The 17,238-nt window shown below is 46.9% G+C and overlaps 1 protein-coding gene across 2 annotated transcripts in view; it reads left to right on the top strand.

Annotated features, from left to right (window-relative positions):
* LOC146817864 (amine sulfotransferase-like) overlaps positions 1–17,238 on the top strand; it is a 278,102-nt gene that overhangs the window by 242,177 nt on the left and 18,687 nt on the right. For both annotated transcript variants that reach the window (XM_085611343.1, XM_085611344.1), the window contains exon 6: positions 13,076–13,259. In XM_085611343.1, coding sequence (XP_085467469.1) covers positions 13,076–13,259 — 184 coding nt within the window. The remainder of the gene's footprint in view (positions 1–13,075; positions 13,260–17,238) is intronic.

Consider the following 17,238-nt stretch of genomic DNA (forward strand, 5'->3'; position numbering starts at 1 on the left):
CTCCATTTGCAAAGCTTGCAGTTTCCCATTTCAATCCCGCAGTTTGTCTCTGCATAGTGTAATCATTTGTACTGCATAGCAATATATTTTTTCACTTTCAACAAAGCTAGCCAAGATGAAAAATGTGTCTGCGAGTTTACCTTTTGCAGATCTTTTTAATGTGTACTGGCTTTGCATAGAGGAAGATACAGGTCAATATCTCCTATGGTTTTGCTATGGCTTAATTTTGTAGTAGCAAAACCAAAGGGGATGATGGACGGAGTGTTGAACATTGCAAGCACTCACCCCCAGTCAACTGATCTGGGTTTAATCCATCATCCTTCTTTAGCTCACTCCGCCACCCCGGTTCAGACATGGCCATATGCAAATCAGTCTGACCCTGTGCCTCATGGGAACAGTCCAGCCCGATCTGCCAAGCCATGTCTATCCTGGACCGGAAACAAGCATCCTGGGACCGGTTTCGGGTTCATAACCCTCATCAGCCAGGCTATCTTGAATCCAGTGGCAAAGTGAGCAAGGGACCCACGTCTGAGCATACCCTGCCAACTTAGGGCGAACAAATGTTTTAGTACTCCCGGCTTACTCATGAATTCTGTGAGCAAGGCAGGAGCAAGCTCGGAATAGTCTACCTTATGTCTACTAGTCATGAGTACGATAGGATTACTATATGTGTAAGTCTCACCCATTTCCTGCAAATCTTTTGTGAATTGGCTCATGAACCTCAATTCAATTCACAAAAGGTTTGTTACGAGTAGGTATGACATATTCTTGCAGTACTCCTGGCTTACTTCTGAATTTCATTAATAAACCAGGAAAACTCCTGGCTTACTCTTGGCATTCAGCCCCAAGAATACACACCATTCTCTGGTCCCCTCCTACGACATCTGAACTCATTGCCTCTAATACCCCCTGAAGCCCTACCCACCCTCCAAAGGCTGACCTGGTCCTGCACCTATGTGTCACCTCCTAATAGCTCGTGGTGAATCAAAGCAGAGTTATCCACAGAAGGGAGGCTCCACATGCTGTTTTGGAACAGGTAATTCCCAGTTCATGTGTTAATTCACATTCTAGGGACCAGTACTCAGAACAGCAGGATTTAAATCTGGATATACTGTCTGGAATCACTCTTTCTGGCTAGATGGTATCCTGGCATCCTAATCCAAACCACTTGTAATTGGGGGCCTAATGTTTCCTTTGATTTAAACCAATTCATTTTCTCTGCACCATTTTTGGTGAAATATTGAATTGGCTTCCCCTGAGTGCCTACCCAATGACCCTTAACTGATGCATGTTCTGCTTTTATAACCATAGTGAAAAGTACCACTTTAGCATTCAAAAGAGATTGCAAAATATTTTAATCTTGAAGAGAAATATTAGTGTATCTGTTTTAGCAGGAAGAAACTCAAAATAGACAATAAAGTAAGATGAGATGATATAGAAAACCTAAGTGTTACCTCAATTTATGGTGCCATGCCCATCTTCCAGCTCGAGAAGAGTAACATGCTATTTGCCTATACTATTATGGTTTCAGAGAGAGGTTTTCGAAACCTACAATCAAGACCTTGATCCTGGAATGCCTTAATAATTGCATACCAATAAATGTTTCCCCCTAAAGAAAATGGTATCTATCTATCTATCTATCTATCTATCTATCTATCTATCTATCTATCTATCTATCTATCTATCTATCTATCTATCTATCTATCTAAAGTCCTCTGCATGTTTAAAGACAAACTCCTGCTCAGTTATCTGGATACCTACTGCTGATTTTTTGTCATAGGTGAGCACAGATCATGCAGGTGTGTCATGACATAGGCCTGTCTCACGGAATACGGTCTTGTTGGACCAGGAGGAGCACCCAAAGTGCTATCCTCATAGTGGTGGAAGGCTACCTCCTTCACCAGGAGTTAAGCAGCACAAGGGCGGTGGTGGCAGCTTACTGTGTAGTGATCAGTAGTAGTGAACAGGTCCTTTTAACCCCGTGTCATACAGGCTCACTCACTTTTTGGAAAGTTCAGTGTGCTTGACTCACCCTTGGCCTACTTCAAGTAGATGTGTAGTGCTGCGCAGGAGCCGTGACTCTGCTCTAGATGTGTGTGTGTCTGGGAAGAGTACAGTACATGGATTTGTGTATGCTGCTGCCTGCTGTACCTATTATTGTTTAACAGTCCCTTTGAAATATTTGCACCTTCATGCACAAACCAAAGGGGCATTGGTTGACTTAACTGGTTTAATTTTGGTATGCTGCTGTGGTTGTTATTGTGTAACCAGTAATTTTGAAATATTTGCACCTTCACGCACAAAGCAAATGGTCATTGGTTGAATAAACTGGTTTGATTTTTGTATGCTGCTGCCTGCTGTACATGTAATTGTTTAAAAAGTCACTGTGAAATATTTGCACCTTCATGCACAAACGAAAGGGCCATAGTCTGTTCTTGTTATTGTTTGACCAGTCACTCTGAAATATTTGCACCTCCATGCACAAACCAAAGGGGGAATTGTTTGACCAACCTGGCTTCATTTCTGCATACTGCTGGACTTGTTTTTATCATGCACTTTAAAAGTGTTTTCACCTTGATGCAAGAAGAAAGAGGGATTGCTTTACAAAACACGCTTGAGTTTTGTATATTGCTGGATTGATGATTGTTTTATTATTCACTTTGGAAGTATTTGCACTTTTTCCTTTGCTTCATCAGCTACAGTTAGTATAGACTCTGTCATTGTGTACTTGCTGATTGGGTTTGTTTTTATCCTTCATAATGTGTTATTTATGGTGTTGTTTGAATACAGAAATGATAAATTCAGACAAACATCTGCATCAATGTTCTGAAGCATCCAAGCAGTTTCCATCCTCCGCTTTGTTTGCCTGCCTGTTTTTGTCCTGCTTACTAATAAAGCCATGATGGTAGACATTGAAATTGCTTCCTGAGTTAATTTGAAATACTATAGAGTGGGTATTTTCATGCAAACCACTGACAGACCCAAGTGTGTGACGTGCACATAATTCACGCCAGTTTATTTCTCTTGGAGCTGGCAGGATACAGAAATAAATCTTGTGTACTACTCGTGATATTGTCAGTCGAGTCTGTGAAATTGCAGGATTGGGGTTGTCTTTCAAAGTTTAAAGTTATTTTCCATCACTGTCAATTCTAATTCAGAACATATGTTGTTGTTCTTTGTTCTTCAGCGATAGGCAATTCCTTGAGACAATATGACCGCTCCTTGCTATTGTTCTGATTTCTGTCTTAGTTAAACAATCTGCTCTTGACAATAATGTTACAAATGGTGTAGCTTATATGTTAAGAGTGTTTCTCACTTTCTTATTAGAACTTTGAGGATGCAAATATAGAGGCATTTCATTAAATGTTGGAGGTTTCAATTAAAGGTTTTTGGGCGGTGTGTCAAAGTGGTAGGTGGTGAGTCGGGGGGCCCCCTCCATGTACTTTGCAGGGGGGCCCCCTCAGGTTTTGTTACGTCACTGGGCAGCTCTGGTAATTGTGCCACATCCTCATAATGGGGATGTGTCAAAATCTAATGGGTGTTGCATGGGAACACCCACTCACCATCCATTGAAAGCCTCCCAGGGGCACTGTAAAAAAACTCAGCAATTTGCAATACGTTGCGATACTCCAGCTTTATCAAGCCACTCAGGGCCATGCTAGATGGCCTTGTGGGGCTTGATAGATCACACTTAGTAGTTGCATCACACATGCCCCCTGTTGTGTGGTGCAAGTGTGTCACACCTACCCCCATGTCTTTACAAGTTTAAAACTGCCCTGAGTTTTCAAATGTGGACCACACCTTTAGCTATATGATTTGTTATTGTGGGTGTTACAGCGAATACTGGGCCCTTTTTGATAAAATTAGTCTCTCATTACTATTATCTCTTCCATATGACTTAGTTCTCCGACACTCACTTCATCCTCCAATGAATCTTGTATTGTGCCACTGAGGGGTTGGATATAGGGGATGTAACATCAGGATATCCAAGAAGGATCAGGAATTGGATAACCGATTCACAAATTAGTAATTAGATTCATGTATATGACTCAACACTCGAGTATATAAATAAAGGATTATCACAGCTAGTCTGAACCTTCTGAAGAAATTTAGCCGAACTAAAATCATGCAAACCAATTGTTCTGTTAAGGCAATACAAAACAATAACATTAGTATCTGATAATCAGAGGTGTCTCTATTCTGACCTCTCCTTTTCATTAATAAATCAATTGAAATGCACATTCAGCTTTAGAAGACAAGTCATGATAAAACAGAGTCTATGGTTTTAGTTAAAGGTAAAATGTATCAAAGATATTCAAAAGGGAGGAGGAGCCTAGCGCGCAACCAAGATGGCCGCGTAGGTGCGAGGCTCCCGAGGACCTCCGCAACCTCCTACGTTTATCCTGTCTTCATCCTGCATCGGTTGAGGGGACTGTGTCGGCGAGCCTGAGCCGAGGTGGTACCCGTTTCCCGTTTTCGAATCGGACCTCGGGTGCCGGAGTGAGCACCGATTGAAGTTTGCGGCCTACTTCTCTCCTGACCCCGGACTTGCGCTGGGGTGCGACCCAGTGGCAAAGTGAACAACAACGGCGGGCTGGGCCTGGCGGGCCGCGTACCCCACACTTTCACTTTCGCACCCCCTTGCCGTCTCTGCAAGTGAGATCGCGGAACTCTTTGTGTCGGGGTGACCTCGCTGGGAGACCCTGCCTGTCTGCCTGCTGTGGCCTGCTCCGCCGTCCTGGGGTGGCCCCCCAGAGCTTGTGGCCTTGATTGCTTGCTTTCTACAGCGTGGCTTTTGCGGGTGTGAGAACCGCGACGATGGCCACGAAACAAGATGGCGATCGATCGAAGGCCAAGTCAACCCGGCGTGGCGCCGTACATCAGGCCAACATCATGGACCGCTACACCCTCCAGAAGGGATCTCCCGGCGGACCGCACAAATCCTCTGAGTGCCCCCCGGATGCCCTGGATTTGCCCACGGATCTAACTCTGCAAGACGTCATGGGCGCCATTGCTGAGATGAAGGCCTCTGTGGGCCAGCGGTTCGACACCTTGGCGCATAAGATCGACGCGGTCCTCGTTGATGTCAGCCTGGTGAGGGCTGATCTCTCCAAAACCAACGACCGGGTCGACTCTTTGGCCCACACCGCGTCGGGCCTCACGATTGAGGTGGCGGCCCTCCAAACGGAGGTGAACCGACTTCGTCAGGCGAGTGCGCTCACGGATCGGCGCCTGGAGGACTCCGAGAGTCGGGCCCGGAGGAATAACATCCGCATCATTGGAGTGCCCGAGGGACGGGAGGAGGCGGCGGCGGATCTCTTTGTGGAGGACCTGATCGCTACCCATCTCCAGCCTCGGGGACTGAGTAAATTCTTTGCCGTGGAGAGGGCTCATAGAGTTCCCGGGGGAAGGCCGAAGGTCGGAGTCCCTCCGCGGCCTCTCATTGCCCGTATCTTTAATTTTCGGGACAGAGACGCGATCCTGCAAGCCTCTAGACTGCAAGGGCCAATCAAACTGGATAACATGGAGGTGAACTTTTATCCGGACTTCACCCAAGCGGTCCAGAAGCAGAGACTGAGTTTCCTGGGCGTCAAGCGGCGGCTTCGTGACATGAACTTAAAATACGCCATGCTCTTCCCGGCCAGGCTGCGGATAGAGGTGGATGGTCGCACGCACTTTTTTGATCGTCCTGAAGCGGCCGGGGACTGGCTTGACACTCTGCCTGGGGGTCGTGATCGGGATGGCGGGGGGGGGGCGGCGGGAGGAGACGGCCCATTGGACCGGGACTGAGGTGTTGACACTGGGCCTCACTCCGGACGGATATTGTGCCACTTTCGGCCAAGCTTAGGGTCTTTTATTCTGCTGTATTCAGGTTTTTTTTTTTCCCCTCCCTTGGAGGTGGTGCGGGGTCTAGAAGGGGTACTCTTTCCTCCTCCAGGGGGTTTAGTTAGTTTCACTATCATGGGGCGACAGGCACACTGCAAGTTGGGGGGGCTGTCTGGGCTCATGCAGGGGTGCAGGGAGGGGGGAGTTTTGTTGGGGCGGTTGGGATGGGGTGGGGTGTTGTTTGTTTATTTCACAAGGCAAAACCATCGTTGTGCTGTTTCTAAAGTGCTCTCTGGGGGACGAATGATTGCTTTTGTTTATGATGGGGGGTAGGGGACTGAGTCTTTTGTCCTGGAATGTTAATGGACTGGGGGACAGGATAAAACGAGGTGTGGTCCTGCAGTTCCTGAAACGAATTTCACCCGATATAGTTTTCCTGCAGGAGACACACCTCATCGGCAATTCCTTTTGTGCTATGAATCGACGGGGCTACCGCCTTGTGGCCCACTCGGGCTTCACGTCTGGTTCGAGGGGTGTGGGCATCATGGTCAAGAACTCGCTCCCGTTGGAAATCGATGAGGTGCTCCATGATGACAGGGGACGTTACACGGTTTTGGTGGGTAGAATGGAGGGCAGAGTGGTTGTTTTTGTGTCTGTCTATGTCCCGCCAGGGTTGCAGACGACCACCTTTGCGGACCTGGGGCGCCTCCTCCTTGGCCTTCCGGAGGGGATTCTAGTGGTTGGGGGGGATTTTAACGCTGTGGTTTCCGGAACTGAGGATCGTCACCCCCTCAGGGACCTCCCCCGTGCCCAGGCGTGGTTGTCTGGCCTCTTGGACACCCTGGGGCTGGTGGATTGTTGGCGTTTGAAGCATCCCACGCAGCAACAGTACACCTTTCATTCTGGGGCCCATGGTAGTCTCTCAAGGCTAGATTATGTCCTGGTGCCGGCGGCGCTTGTGGGGAGGATAGGGGAGGTGCGCCATTTGGCGCGGGGTATTTCAGACCACTCCCCGCTCTTGTTGCGCTTTGATATTCTCCCGAGGGGAGAGGGTAGGGTGGTCCCGATTAATTCCTGGTACCTGCGTGACCCCTAAATTTGCGCAGAATTGGTTAAATCCCTTAAGCGATACTTTGACGATAATGTGGGGTCTGTGTCATCGGTGCTTTCTCTGTGGGAGGCGTTCAAGACGGTACTCCGGGGGGAGGCCCTGTCCCTTATTTCCCATTCCCGGAGGCGCGAGCGGGAGGAGGTGACCCGTGTTGAAACTGAGATAACCGAGTTGGAGGGTGATTTAGAATGTGGGGTGACGGATGATAAATTACATGTTCTCCAACTTAAGCAAGCGGCCTATAAGGCCCTCGTCACGGAGGCGGCCAGGGGCCTCAGTAGAGAGCAACAGGGGAGACTGTATGATGTGGGTGATAAGGCTGGTAAATTGATTGCGTGGCTGGACAAAAAGGAGAGAGCGAGTCGAGTTGTCCCAACGATTGAGAAACAGGATGGTGTGTGTGTCACTGAACCGGAAGAAATTGTTGACTGCTTTGCAGGATATTTCCGTGGGGTGTATTCCCCTGTGTCTTCCCGCTCGGAAGAAGATTCCCATGCCCTGCTCAGGGACATCGCGCTGCCTTCCCTCTCGGAGGAGGACAGAGTGTCGTTGGATGCCGCCCCTACATCTGAGGAAATTGCCCTCGCCATACGTTCGCCGCTTCCGGCAAGGCCATGGGTCCTAATGGTCTTCCCATTGAGTTGTACAAGCTGCGACCGGTTACGCTGGCGCCGCATCTCCGTGCTATGTTTCTCAAGGCCCACTCGGCGGGTTCCCTCCCGCCTGACCAGCGTCTGGCCACTATCGTGGTTATTCATAAGGAGGGGAGACCACGGGACCGGGTCACATCCTATCGGCCAATTTCGCTGTTGAATGCGGAGCCCAAAATCCTCGCCAAGGTGTTGGCTAATCGGCTGGTTGGCGTGGTGTGCGACTTGATTCACCAGGATCAGTCCGGCTTTATCCCTCATCGCAATACTGCGCTTAACCTGCGGCGTCTGCATGGGGTGCTCGCACGTGTCCCGTTCATACGGGAGCCGGCCATTTTGGCGTCCTTGGACGCCACTATGGCGTTTGATACACTTGAGTGGCCATATATTTGGGCGACACTCGCGAAGTTTGGGTTTGGCCCAGGATTCATCGGTTGGGTAAAATTGCTATATTCTGGGCCGCTGGCGCAGGTGGTTGTGAACGGTAGAGTGTCGGCTCCGTTCGAGCTGGGCAGGGGCACGCGGCAGGGCTGCCCGTTATCGCCGCTCCTTTTTGCGCTTGCTTTGGAGCCCCTGGCGGAGTGGCTGCGGTGGCATCCTTCTATCCGTGGTCTCCGCTGGACCCCTGAGTATGAGGACCGCGTATCTCTATACGCTGACGACATTCTTTTGTACCTGGCTTCCCCACGTAAATCACTGATAGTACTGGTTGATGTATTGCACTCATTTGGCCTCAACACCGGCCTTGTCATCAACTGGGCTAAATCGTGTGTATATGTTCTCTCTGGGGAGGATCCGATCCTTCCGCGGGGTTGTCCTATCCAGATCGCCCCGCGGGGCTTTAGGTACCTGGGTGTCTTCATTACTCTGGACGCGGAGGCCCGCTATAGTCAGAATTTGCTTCCCCCCGACCCCCCCTCCATCGCCTGAAGGAGGACGTCGCGCGTTGGAGGCGTTTGCCGCTCTCGCCGCTCGGCCGGGCGGCATTGTTTAAGATGATGTCGCTGCCGCGTTTCCTGTATGCTTTACAGAACACAATGGACGTCGTCCCGGCGCGATACTTTCACGAGGTGGAGAGTCTGCAGCGCCGACTGTTTTGGGAGGGTAGACCGCGTATCGCCCTTGCGAAGCTGACGCTCCCTTGGTACGATGGGGGGGTTGCCCTCCCGGATATCAAGCGATATTATTGGGCCTCCCAGCTGGCTGCGATCAATCACGGCCTGTACGGGCCCGCTCTAAACCCTGCCTTCGAAATGGATAAAATGTTACTGCCGGGTGGTGATTATAATCAGGCGCTCTACTCCAACTCGCTCGACGCGCGTCTGACGGGCCCCACGCGGGTCATGGTACGAGTGTGGCATGCGGCGAATGCGGCGATGGGGTGGAAGGACCGCTTGACCCGGGCGACGCCACTATACGCATCTGAGCGGCTGGGCTCCCTGTGGACCTCGAAGGGTTTTGAGAAGTGGGACATGATAGGCATTAGCCGTGTGGGCGATCTCTGGACGAGGGGGGGATTCAAGACTTTCGATGTGCTCCAGACAGAATTCCAGCTGCAGGATAGGGAGTATTTTCGATATCTGCAGATTCATCACGCGTTGTGCTCCGTCTTTCCGGACGTCGCCTCCATCCCGGAGTACTCCCCTCTGGAAGATAGAGTGCTGGATGGGCACGTCCCGGACGGCACGATCTCGTTAATTTATAAAAAACGTATTAATGACCGTTCGGGACTGCTGACTGGCCTTCGGGAGGCATGGGTTGCTGATGGATTGGAGCTGGATGACGAGGACTGGGTGTCTGCGGTGGCCTCCCCGAAAGAGGTGGCCATACCGGCCCGCCTTCGCTTCGTCCAGCTCAAGATACTCCATAGGGTCTATGTTACAGGGCCGAGGCTGATGCGTATGGGCTATGCTGTGGATGGGTTGTGTAAGCGTGGGTGTGGTTCTCTGGGGACCTTTCTCCATATTTTGTGGGAATGCCCGGAGGTGGCGCGATTCTGGCGCGGTGTGCATGAGGTTTTGCGTGCGGTCACGCGTGTGCCGCTGCTGCCCGAGGCGAGGAGATGTCTTTTGAATGTGTGGGAGCCAACCGACTATTCGGTGCCGCAGACGTGGTGGGTGACTCTGGGATACATGGTGGCCAAACGTGACATTGCTCAACTGTGGCGTTCCCAGAGGTCGCCGACTGTCTCGGCGTGGAAGGATAACTTGGATTGGTGCATGTTTCGGGAAAAGGTGGTGTATGTTGCGAGAGGTAAGCCTGGTACGTGGGTGAAAGTGTGGGGCCCCTGGAACGCCTACCGTGGGGGAATCTGTATCCCGCCGGTGTTGCCTGACCCGTCACCGGCCCCGTCTCCCTAGCCAGTTTGTCCTCCCGGTTTTGGGCAATGAGTCTAATTAGTCCCCGTCCTGGTCTTTTCCCCCCCTCGATACTCCTATGGATTGGTGGGGTCCCCCTCTTAGGGGAGCACATGCTGCTGTTTCCGATTGTGGGTTGCCTTGTGGATTTGTTTTGTGTTGTTATTTTTATTTTAAAAAGAAACCGTTATGTGGGGTCCGGATGGTGTGGCTGCCAACGCTTCTTCCAACTCCTGTGAATTTCCCTCTGCCGCAGCATGTGTGCTATTGTTTGTATCATATGCTCCTTCTGCTTGCTAGCGGCCGGCCTGAAGGTTGTAGGCCCATCTTTGTATATTTTTTGGATTATGTAATAAACGGTTTCAAAAAAAAAAAAAAAAGAAGATATTCAAAAGGGCAGTACATCATTAATAAACATTTGGGATCTAAAGAGTGCAGGACAGTCTAATTAGTTTGGGCTTGCCAGAAGTAAAAAGGAGCGTTGGAAAGTTCAGCAAGGACATGAGCCACAATAGCTCATGGGCAGTGTCCCTTCGAGAAACAGTCCAGGACTGGCTCACATAGTGTATGCGTCAGCCCGAATACGAGTAAACAGAGTCTGCAAAGGGTCCCAACGGAGAGATGCAGGAAAAATCAAAGAACAGTCTCTGGGGTCTGTCAGAGAGCCAGCTTCCAGCCATCAAACCAATATATAATATAATTGTCTAGTTCCAGGACGACACCTCCTTGGTCACCTCGTGATCAGACTACTAATTCCATTGGTCAGCTCTTATAAGATGATTGTCATATGGCATAAAGGAAGAAACATATTATAGGAAGAGGTGGTACTGATCACGTAAGTTGTCAGATCATCGGGTATACATAAACTTCCAAACAATGAATCTTTAGCAATAGGCACATGACTGAGTTCAAGAGGACAGTTTCCAATACCAAAGTATCAACTTTGTTGCAAACAGTCCCTGTAAGTGAGAGAGAACTCTTCTAGTAAGACATTTTCGATTAACATTGAAAGTTTAGAAAAACTTCTCACAAGTGTAAGACAAAGCAAAGTAGGAAAAATGCAGTCCTATAATAAAGTTAGTTTAAAAAATGCAGAATATAAAATAATGAAAATATACATTTCATAGGGGAAATCAATATTCTAAGCATTCTTTCAACTTATAAGCACTCAAAATCAGTTATTTGCTGGATTGCAAAGATCACATGTAACTATGACACATTACTACATATTCAAAGCGCAGATGTAAAATTATTTCAAATCATGAAATATTAATATTGTTTTGAATGTTTTACAATAGTACCTATATGAAGATTTTTCTTTCTGACAGTTTCATGACATTTGCACTAAATATGGCTATGCAGCACCAGTTTTCTTTTCTCATTCGGTGCACAATTCCACATATGAAAATTATGAAATTCAGAATGAAACCCTTCAGTAGCACACCTAAATGTATCTAGATCACGTTAGATTTAATGAATTATTTACACATATTACAATTTCAATGAGGAGGATTAGAAATGTCATAACACGTGAGTACCATTTTAATACACATTGATACAGCGGGCTACAGCTGGTTATTAAAATATTACCCTAAATTATTCAAATGAATATGATTTCTTCTATTCTACAATTTATCTGTATCATTTTTACGATGCAGAAAGTAAGTTCTCTCACATTTATTTTTCCTCTCTCTTTAACGTGAGATTGGTGCACGTTTGGTGCACGATTATTCATGTGTTACCTAAAATGTCTAAATCAGTCTATATGTCACATAAAGATTCATACAGCTTTTTTTGTTGTTGCCGATTTTGGAGAAGGATCGAAAGTATGTTTGTGAATTGACAGGGACACTTATCATGAATGGGAATCTGCACATCATACATTTTAAATATATACATCAGGTGTATTACACCCCATCACGGTTGCACAGGTTCGGTCTGCGTGACTCTGACTGTTGTGCGCGGTGCGGACAGGGGAATGCGGATTTCTTGCATTTAGCGAGGAGATGTAGAAAGGTGTATGAGTTTTGGGAAGTTGTGGTGAGTAATTTAAAGACTATGCTAGCTGTGGAGCTCCAGTGTACTCCGCTCATTTGCCTGCTTTGTTGCGTGCCACACATCTAGTGAGTGAGTGGGAGATTTGTAAGACTGGCCTTGCTGATGGCTGCACGAACGGTGGCGGTTACGTGGGGGGGAAAGTATAGTCCGAAAGTAGACCATTGGTTGAAGGACCTGGTCTACTGTAAAAAAAACCTGGAAACTTATGCGGAGGAATTGACAACGATTTCGAGACCAAGAGACATTTCGGAGCCATTGCGTCTATTTCTATTGAATAGGGCGGCTGATGCTGAGTAGCGGGATGTACATTAGGGACTGGGAGAGTGGTGATGGGAGGGCGGGGGGTGGCCGGAATGTTGACTAAGTATCGCTGCAAAATTCCAACTCAACTGGGTAACTTATGATTAGGATGTACGTGAGGAGGTGTTTTTCCTTTTTTATTATTTTAATTCTCATTTTGGCATTATGTGTCTGTTTGTAGGATACATAGGGACATTGATGTATTTGAGTTATTTTTGTTTTTCTTATAGTTTTGTCATATGTTGAATGTGATATATGTTGTGGGGGATGTTTTGTAATATCATTTGTTTGCTTTTTGGAAAAAATAAAATAAAATAAAAATAAAAATAAACAAAAAATAAAAAGATTCATACAGCTTTTCAGCTGTATCGAGGGGTTCTTTTATTTCGGTGTCTGGGTCTATTTTCTGTTCCAGTCCGACCCAGAAAAAGGAGTACTACACTACTTACTTGAACATGCCACTGTAAATTGTTTCCCTTACCATTTTTTCTGTGTTTCAAAAGTATGCCTAGATCATGAGCAAAGTTTTCATTTTGTGAGGTACAGATTGCAGTTTTTGGATACAACACTAGTTTCTGTAGAGCACTTGTAATGCAAGTTGAAAACCTACCAAATAATTCTGATTGTGCATGTGTGTTTTGTGGAAGTAGCTTCCAAAAGTAATACAGGGAAGTAATAGATGTTTGAGGTTGCAATTTATATTTATTTGAAGTAAACTGAGTTCTGTTCCACCAATGCAAATCCACTACTGATACAGTAATTAATCATTTTAGGATCTGCGAGGTGCTGTACTGAAGATATGTAATTTTGTGGGAAAATCACTGGATGACAAAACGGTTGACGCCATTGTGGAAAGAGCAACATTTAAGACCATGAAAACAGATCCGCTGGCAAATTATGAGAACATGGGGAATGAGCTGGCAAAAACCCCGAAAAAACTTACTTTCCTTCGCAAAGGTAATACTTTCAGTAAGCAACTAACAAGTTTGGTGTTTGTTAATTATTCACTAAAAGGTCAAACTGGCACTTCACTAGTGGACAATCCTTTTTACAGAGCTATGTTACTTTCTAGGTTTGAGCTCATAGGCACCGCATAATTTATTTTAATTTCAAATCAAGTGCCAGGCTATTCTGTGAATATTTGCAAATGGTTGAGGTGTGTGGCATCTGGTGGGCAGTTTCCAAAAATGACTTGCTTTTTAAAACAGAATGTAACACAAACATTAGAGAACATTTTGGAGTGGTCTTCTAAGAGCATTGAAATTGGGAATCGGCCTAGAATAGTTGTTTTTTTAAATTTTCTTTAAATGATTGGATCACCTGCAGTCTGAGGAGGTGGTCACATCTCATCTCTGTAAGAGCTGGGTCAGGGAACAGATACTGAAGAAATGATGATTATCAGTAGGTAATAGGGGCCATTATTTCAGTTAGTAGATAGTCAGTTCCAAGCGTTAGAATACTAATGGCCACATCCATAGCTGTGTTTCAATAACTGAATCCGATTTACGTCTCTAAAAGCACTACTTGTCTTTTACTACTATTATTTCCAAGAAATCAAAATATTGTGACCAAACTGTTAAATATATATTTACAGCATCCAAAGACAACCATGACTTTGTGCTTGATGCTTCGGCTACATAGGTAATCTTTGCTTATTAGTGAGGAGAAAGTCTGTTTTTTTTTGTTTATAGGTCAACAAAGGTCATGGTAATTGAGAAGACGTTAGTCCATGTTTACATAGAAGTCATGCAATTCATGGCAGCAAACAAAGTTGATGTGCTGTGTTGTGTGATAGGGAGGGGGCAGACCAGCGCCATAGCTACCTACCTAGATGTGTCTATGTTAGGCTCTCTACCTGTGCGGGTGCACTTTTGGTGGATATGCGCCAACACAGACAACCTTTCACCATAGTGAAAAATTATTTACGTTTTAGGAAGCATAAGTTAGGTGCTGGAAGATACCCATTCCATTGCACAAACGATGCTTTTCCCAGTTTGTACATGTGATGTACAATGCAGCAAACAGGCAAAGTGGGAAAAATGGAGAAAACCAAAAACATTTCAATATGTTGCACCTGGCTCGAGGAAGCGCAGGAGTTTGGTGCATGCAATTTTTTGTAGATAGGTGTAGGAAGTTGACTTTTTATGTAGTACACTATATAAAGTCCAGACGACCCTTATTGGCTCACAGGGATTACATTATTAATCCCAAATACTGTCTTTTGTGGTAGTGTGAGCTAGCAGTATAGGCTTATCAGAGGGTAGTGTTAAGCATTTGTTGAAGACACAGAGTCAATAAATGAGAAACACACTCAAAAAGAAACTAAAATCTAATTAAGAAAAATGACAGGTATTTTTATTTCATTTTTAACACCAAGAACTTTGTCATTGAGTAAGTACATTTTGAGTTATCATTTTTTACCGGTAAGTAAAAATGTCACACAAACACGCTTTACGCGGTAATGCTCTCCTATGGAGAAACATATGCTGCATAGAAGTACTTGCAAACTTATTTTGAGGGTCTCTTTTTGGACTTAAGGTGCTAGGGGATCAAGGCCACATTATACACCAGTAGTTCGTGTTTACCTGCTCTGGAGTGTTCGGGTTCAGAGACGCTGGACAGGTTGGCAGCCTTGCGAGCTGCACCGTTTACAAGGAAGGGGAGCACTTAGAAACAGGCTGCAGAGGGTGACCTGGGGACAAATCCGGGAGCTCCCAATGGGAGACTCAGATTGTAAGAGTCTGGGGAGCAAGGAGGCAGAGTCGGTGTTCTAGGACCCAGGCCGGGGGCTTGGTGCAGAGGGTTTTGGTTGGTTGCTCCTGTGCATCGAAGGCACTTTCTGTCAGACTTGCAGAGGGGGACAAAACAGGACAGCTGGGCCACTCTCAGTGCAGGCCTCTGCGGTGCTGATGTCCCTCCTCGGCTGGTCAGCCTTTGTGGTGTTGGAGTCCTGATTGAACTTCAAAAAAGCAATGGTTGATACAAGGGGTCTGGTACCTTGAATATTGATGCAGGATAACTCCTGGGGGTCCTGGCATCTTCATACTTGAAGTGGAGATGGATCTGACCCTCTGGAGCATGGTGTCCTCCTCCTTTTTGGCTGCTGCATTGGTGCCCCTGGTGGTCAGCAGATCGGTGAACGTTGAGGTGGATGTTGAGGTCACTGCCTGCAGGTTGCAGGAAAATGGCTCCTCCACATAAAGGGAGATGTTGGCAGGTTGGCAAACGGCTGGCAGCGCTCCACTGCTTTTGGAGGGTGCACAGCTGCAGGACAAGTCAGATTGCTGTAATTGTCTGGACAGGAGCAGGCATGGTTTGTCACCAAAAGTCCACAGGTAGTTCGCAGTTCTCGCTTTTTTGGCACTTCTTTGTCCTTCTTCTTCTTAAGTAAAGCAAATCTCAGTTCCTGGTGTCAGGGGGGCACATAAATACTGAAGTTAGGTGTGTTAGGGGGTGAAGGGTGGTAGCCAATGGGCTAATTACCCTTGGGGTCGCTACACCCCCTATTAGACCACTCGCTGTCGGGACTGGGCATAACCCTGTCCCCGAGTTCTTAATTCCCCCATAATCAAGATGGGGAATTCTTCTTTCATGGAGCACATCTGTCAGCCAATCTGAGGGTGTGACTAGCCTGGTAGTGCACCATGCCTTCTAGCATGGCTAGTTTCCCACCTGCCCTGGTGTCAAATGGGTCTCATGGCAGGGATAGCATCTTTCAGGTCTGGCGGAAGCCAGGGTCGAATATCAGAGGCAGCAGGGGCTTTGAAGCTCCTGGCCTTGAATGCTAAATCACTAGCCATCCTGATGGAGGAGGTGTGAATAACTTCCTCCAGAGCAGGCACTATTTCTGGCTTCAGAGAGCATGGACTCTCGCATTCGAGGGTCACAAACATGTCTGTGGGAGCAAGCTGGATAGTATCAGTCAGACAGCACACTAAGAGGCTGGCAGGTTTTCAGGGGGCACCTCTGAGGTGCCCTCTGGGTGCATATCTTAATAAATCTACTACTGGCATCAATATGGAATTATGAAGACCAGGTGTTTGATACCAAACACCAAAGATTTCAGTGAAGCCATTATGTTGCTGGGGAGCTCATTATGACCAATGCCTTGTACAAATAAATACGATGGCTTCTCTATTCACTTGTACTATCTAGTAATTGAATTAGACAGCACAGGGATACATCTGCTCATGCAGATATGTCCTCACATGTAATATAATGCACCCTGCATTAGGGCTACAAGGCTTGTGGTAAGAGTGACTTACACATATTGCACGCAGTGTCTGTGGGCAGCGCGCAAAGGGACCAACACGAACAAGACAGGTTGGAGTTGCACATGCACCTTAAGCATGCGCACTAAGGACAGCTGGGGCTGTGTGCCTGACTACTGCAGGTACCAATGTTGAATCCACCATCTTGCTACCCTTGGGTCACTGGGTTAGTATCAAATCCAACATACCGGCTTATTGTGCCTAGCTCGTTGCTTTTTCTTTACATATTTTAGAGATTACTTTCACAGCAGTAGCTTACTTGAGATCCTGAAGAAAGCCACAATACTCTCAAGGTCACTGGCTGAAACATGTCGACCTAAGCTCAGTACGATTGGATCTAATGGGTCCTGTCGTTTTTCTTGTTTTGGTTTTTGGTTTTAATCCTAACACAAGGTAGCCAGAATAAAAGTAAGTGGTAAACCTTGTAGTTCGTTTTAACTCACTTCACCACCAGCACTGCACCCTTCAGAAAACTCTGCGGCTGACATTGGCTTTTAGTAAGAACCCCTCTCACATAAAAAACATCCCTGAGCTCCTACCTCGCAGCGAAGGGGGTTGTAGCCCACACCATGACTAGGCTTCATTGTGCAAGGAGGATTCCTAATGATAAAGCATGCAACCTTTGGTGGGTGAGGGAAACCGTCCTTTAAAGGGACGCCTTCTTT

The sequence above is a fragment of the Triturus cristatus genome, chromosome 6 (genome assembly GCF_964204655.1).
Source record: "Triturus cristatus chromosome 6, aTriCri1.1, whole genome shotgun sequence".
NCBI classification, from domain to species: Eukaryota; Metazoa; Chordata; class Amphibia; order Caudata; family Salamandridae; genus Triturus; species Triturus cristatus.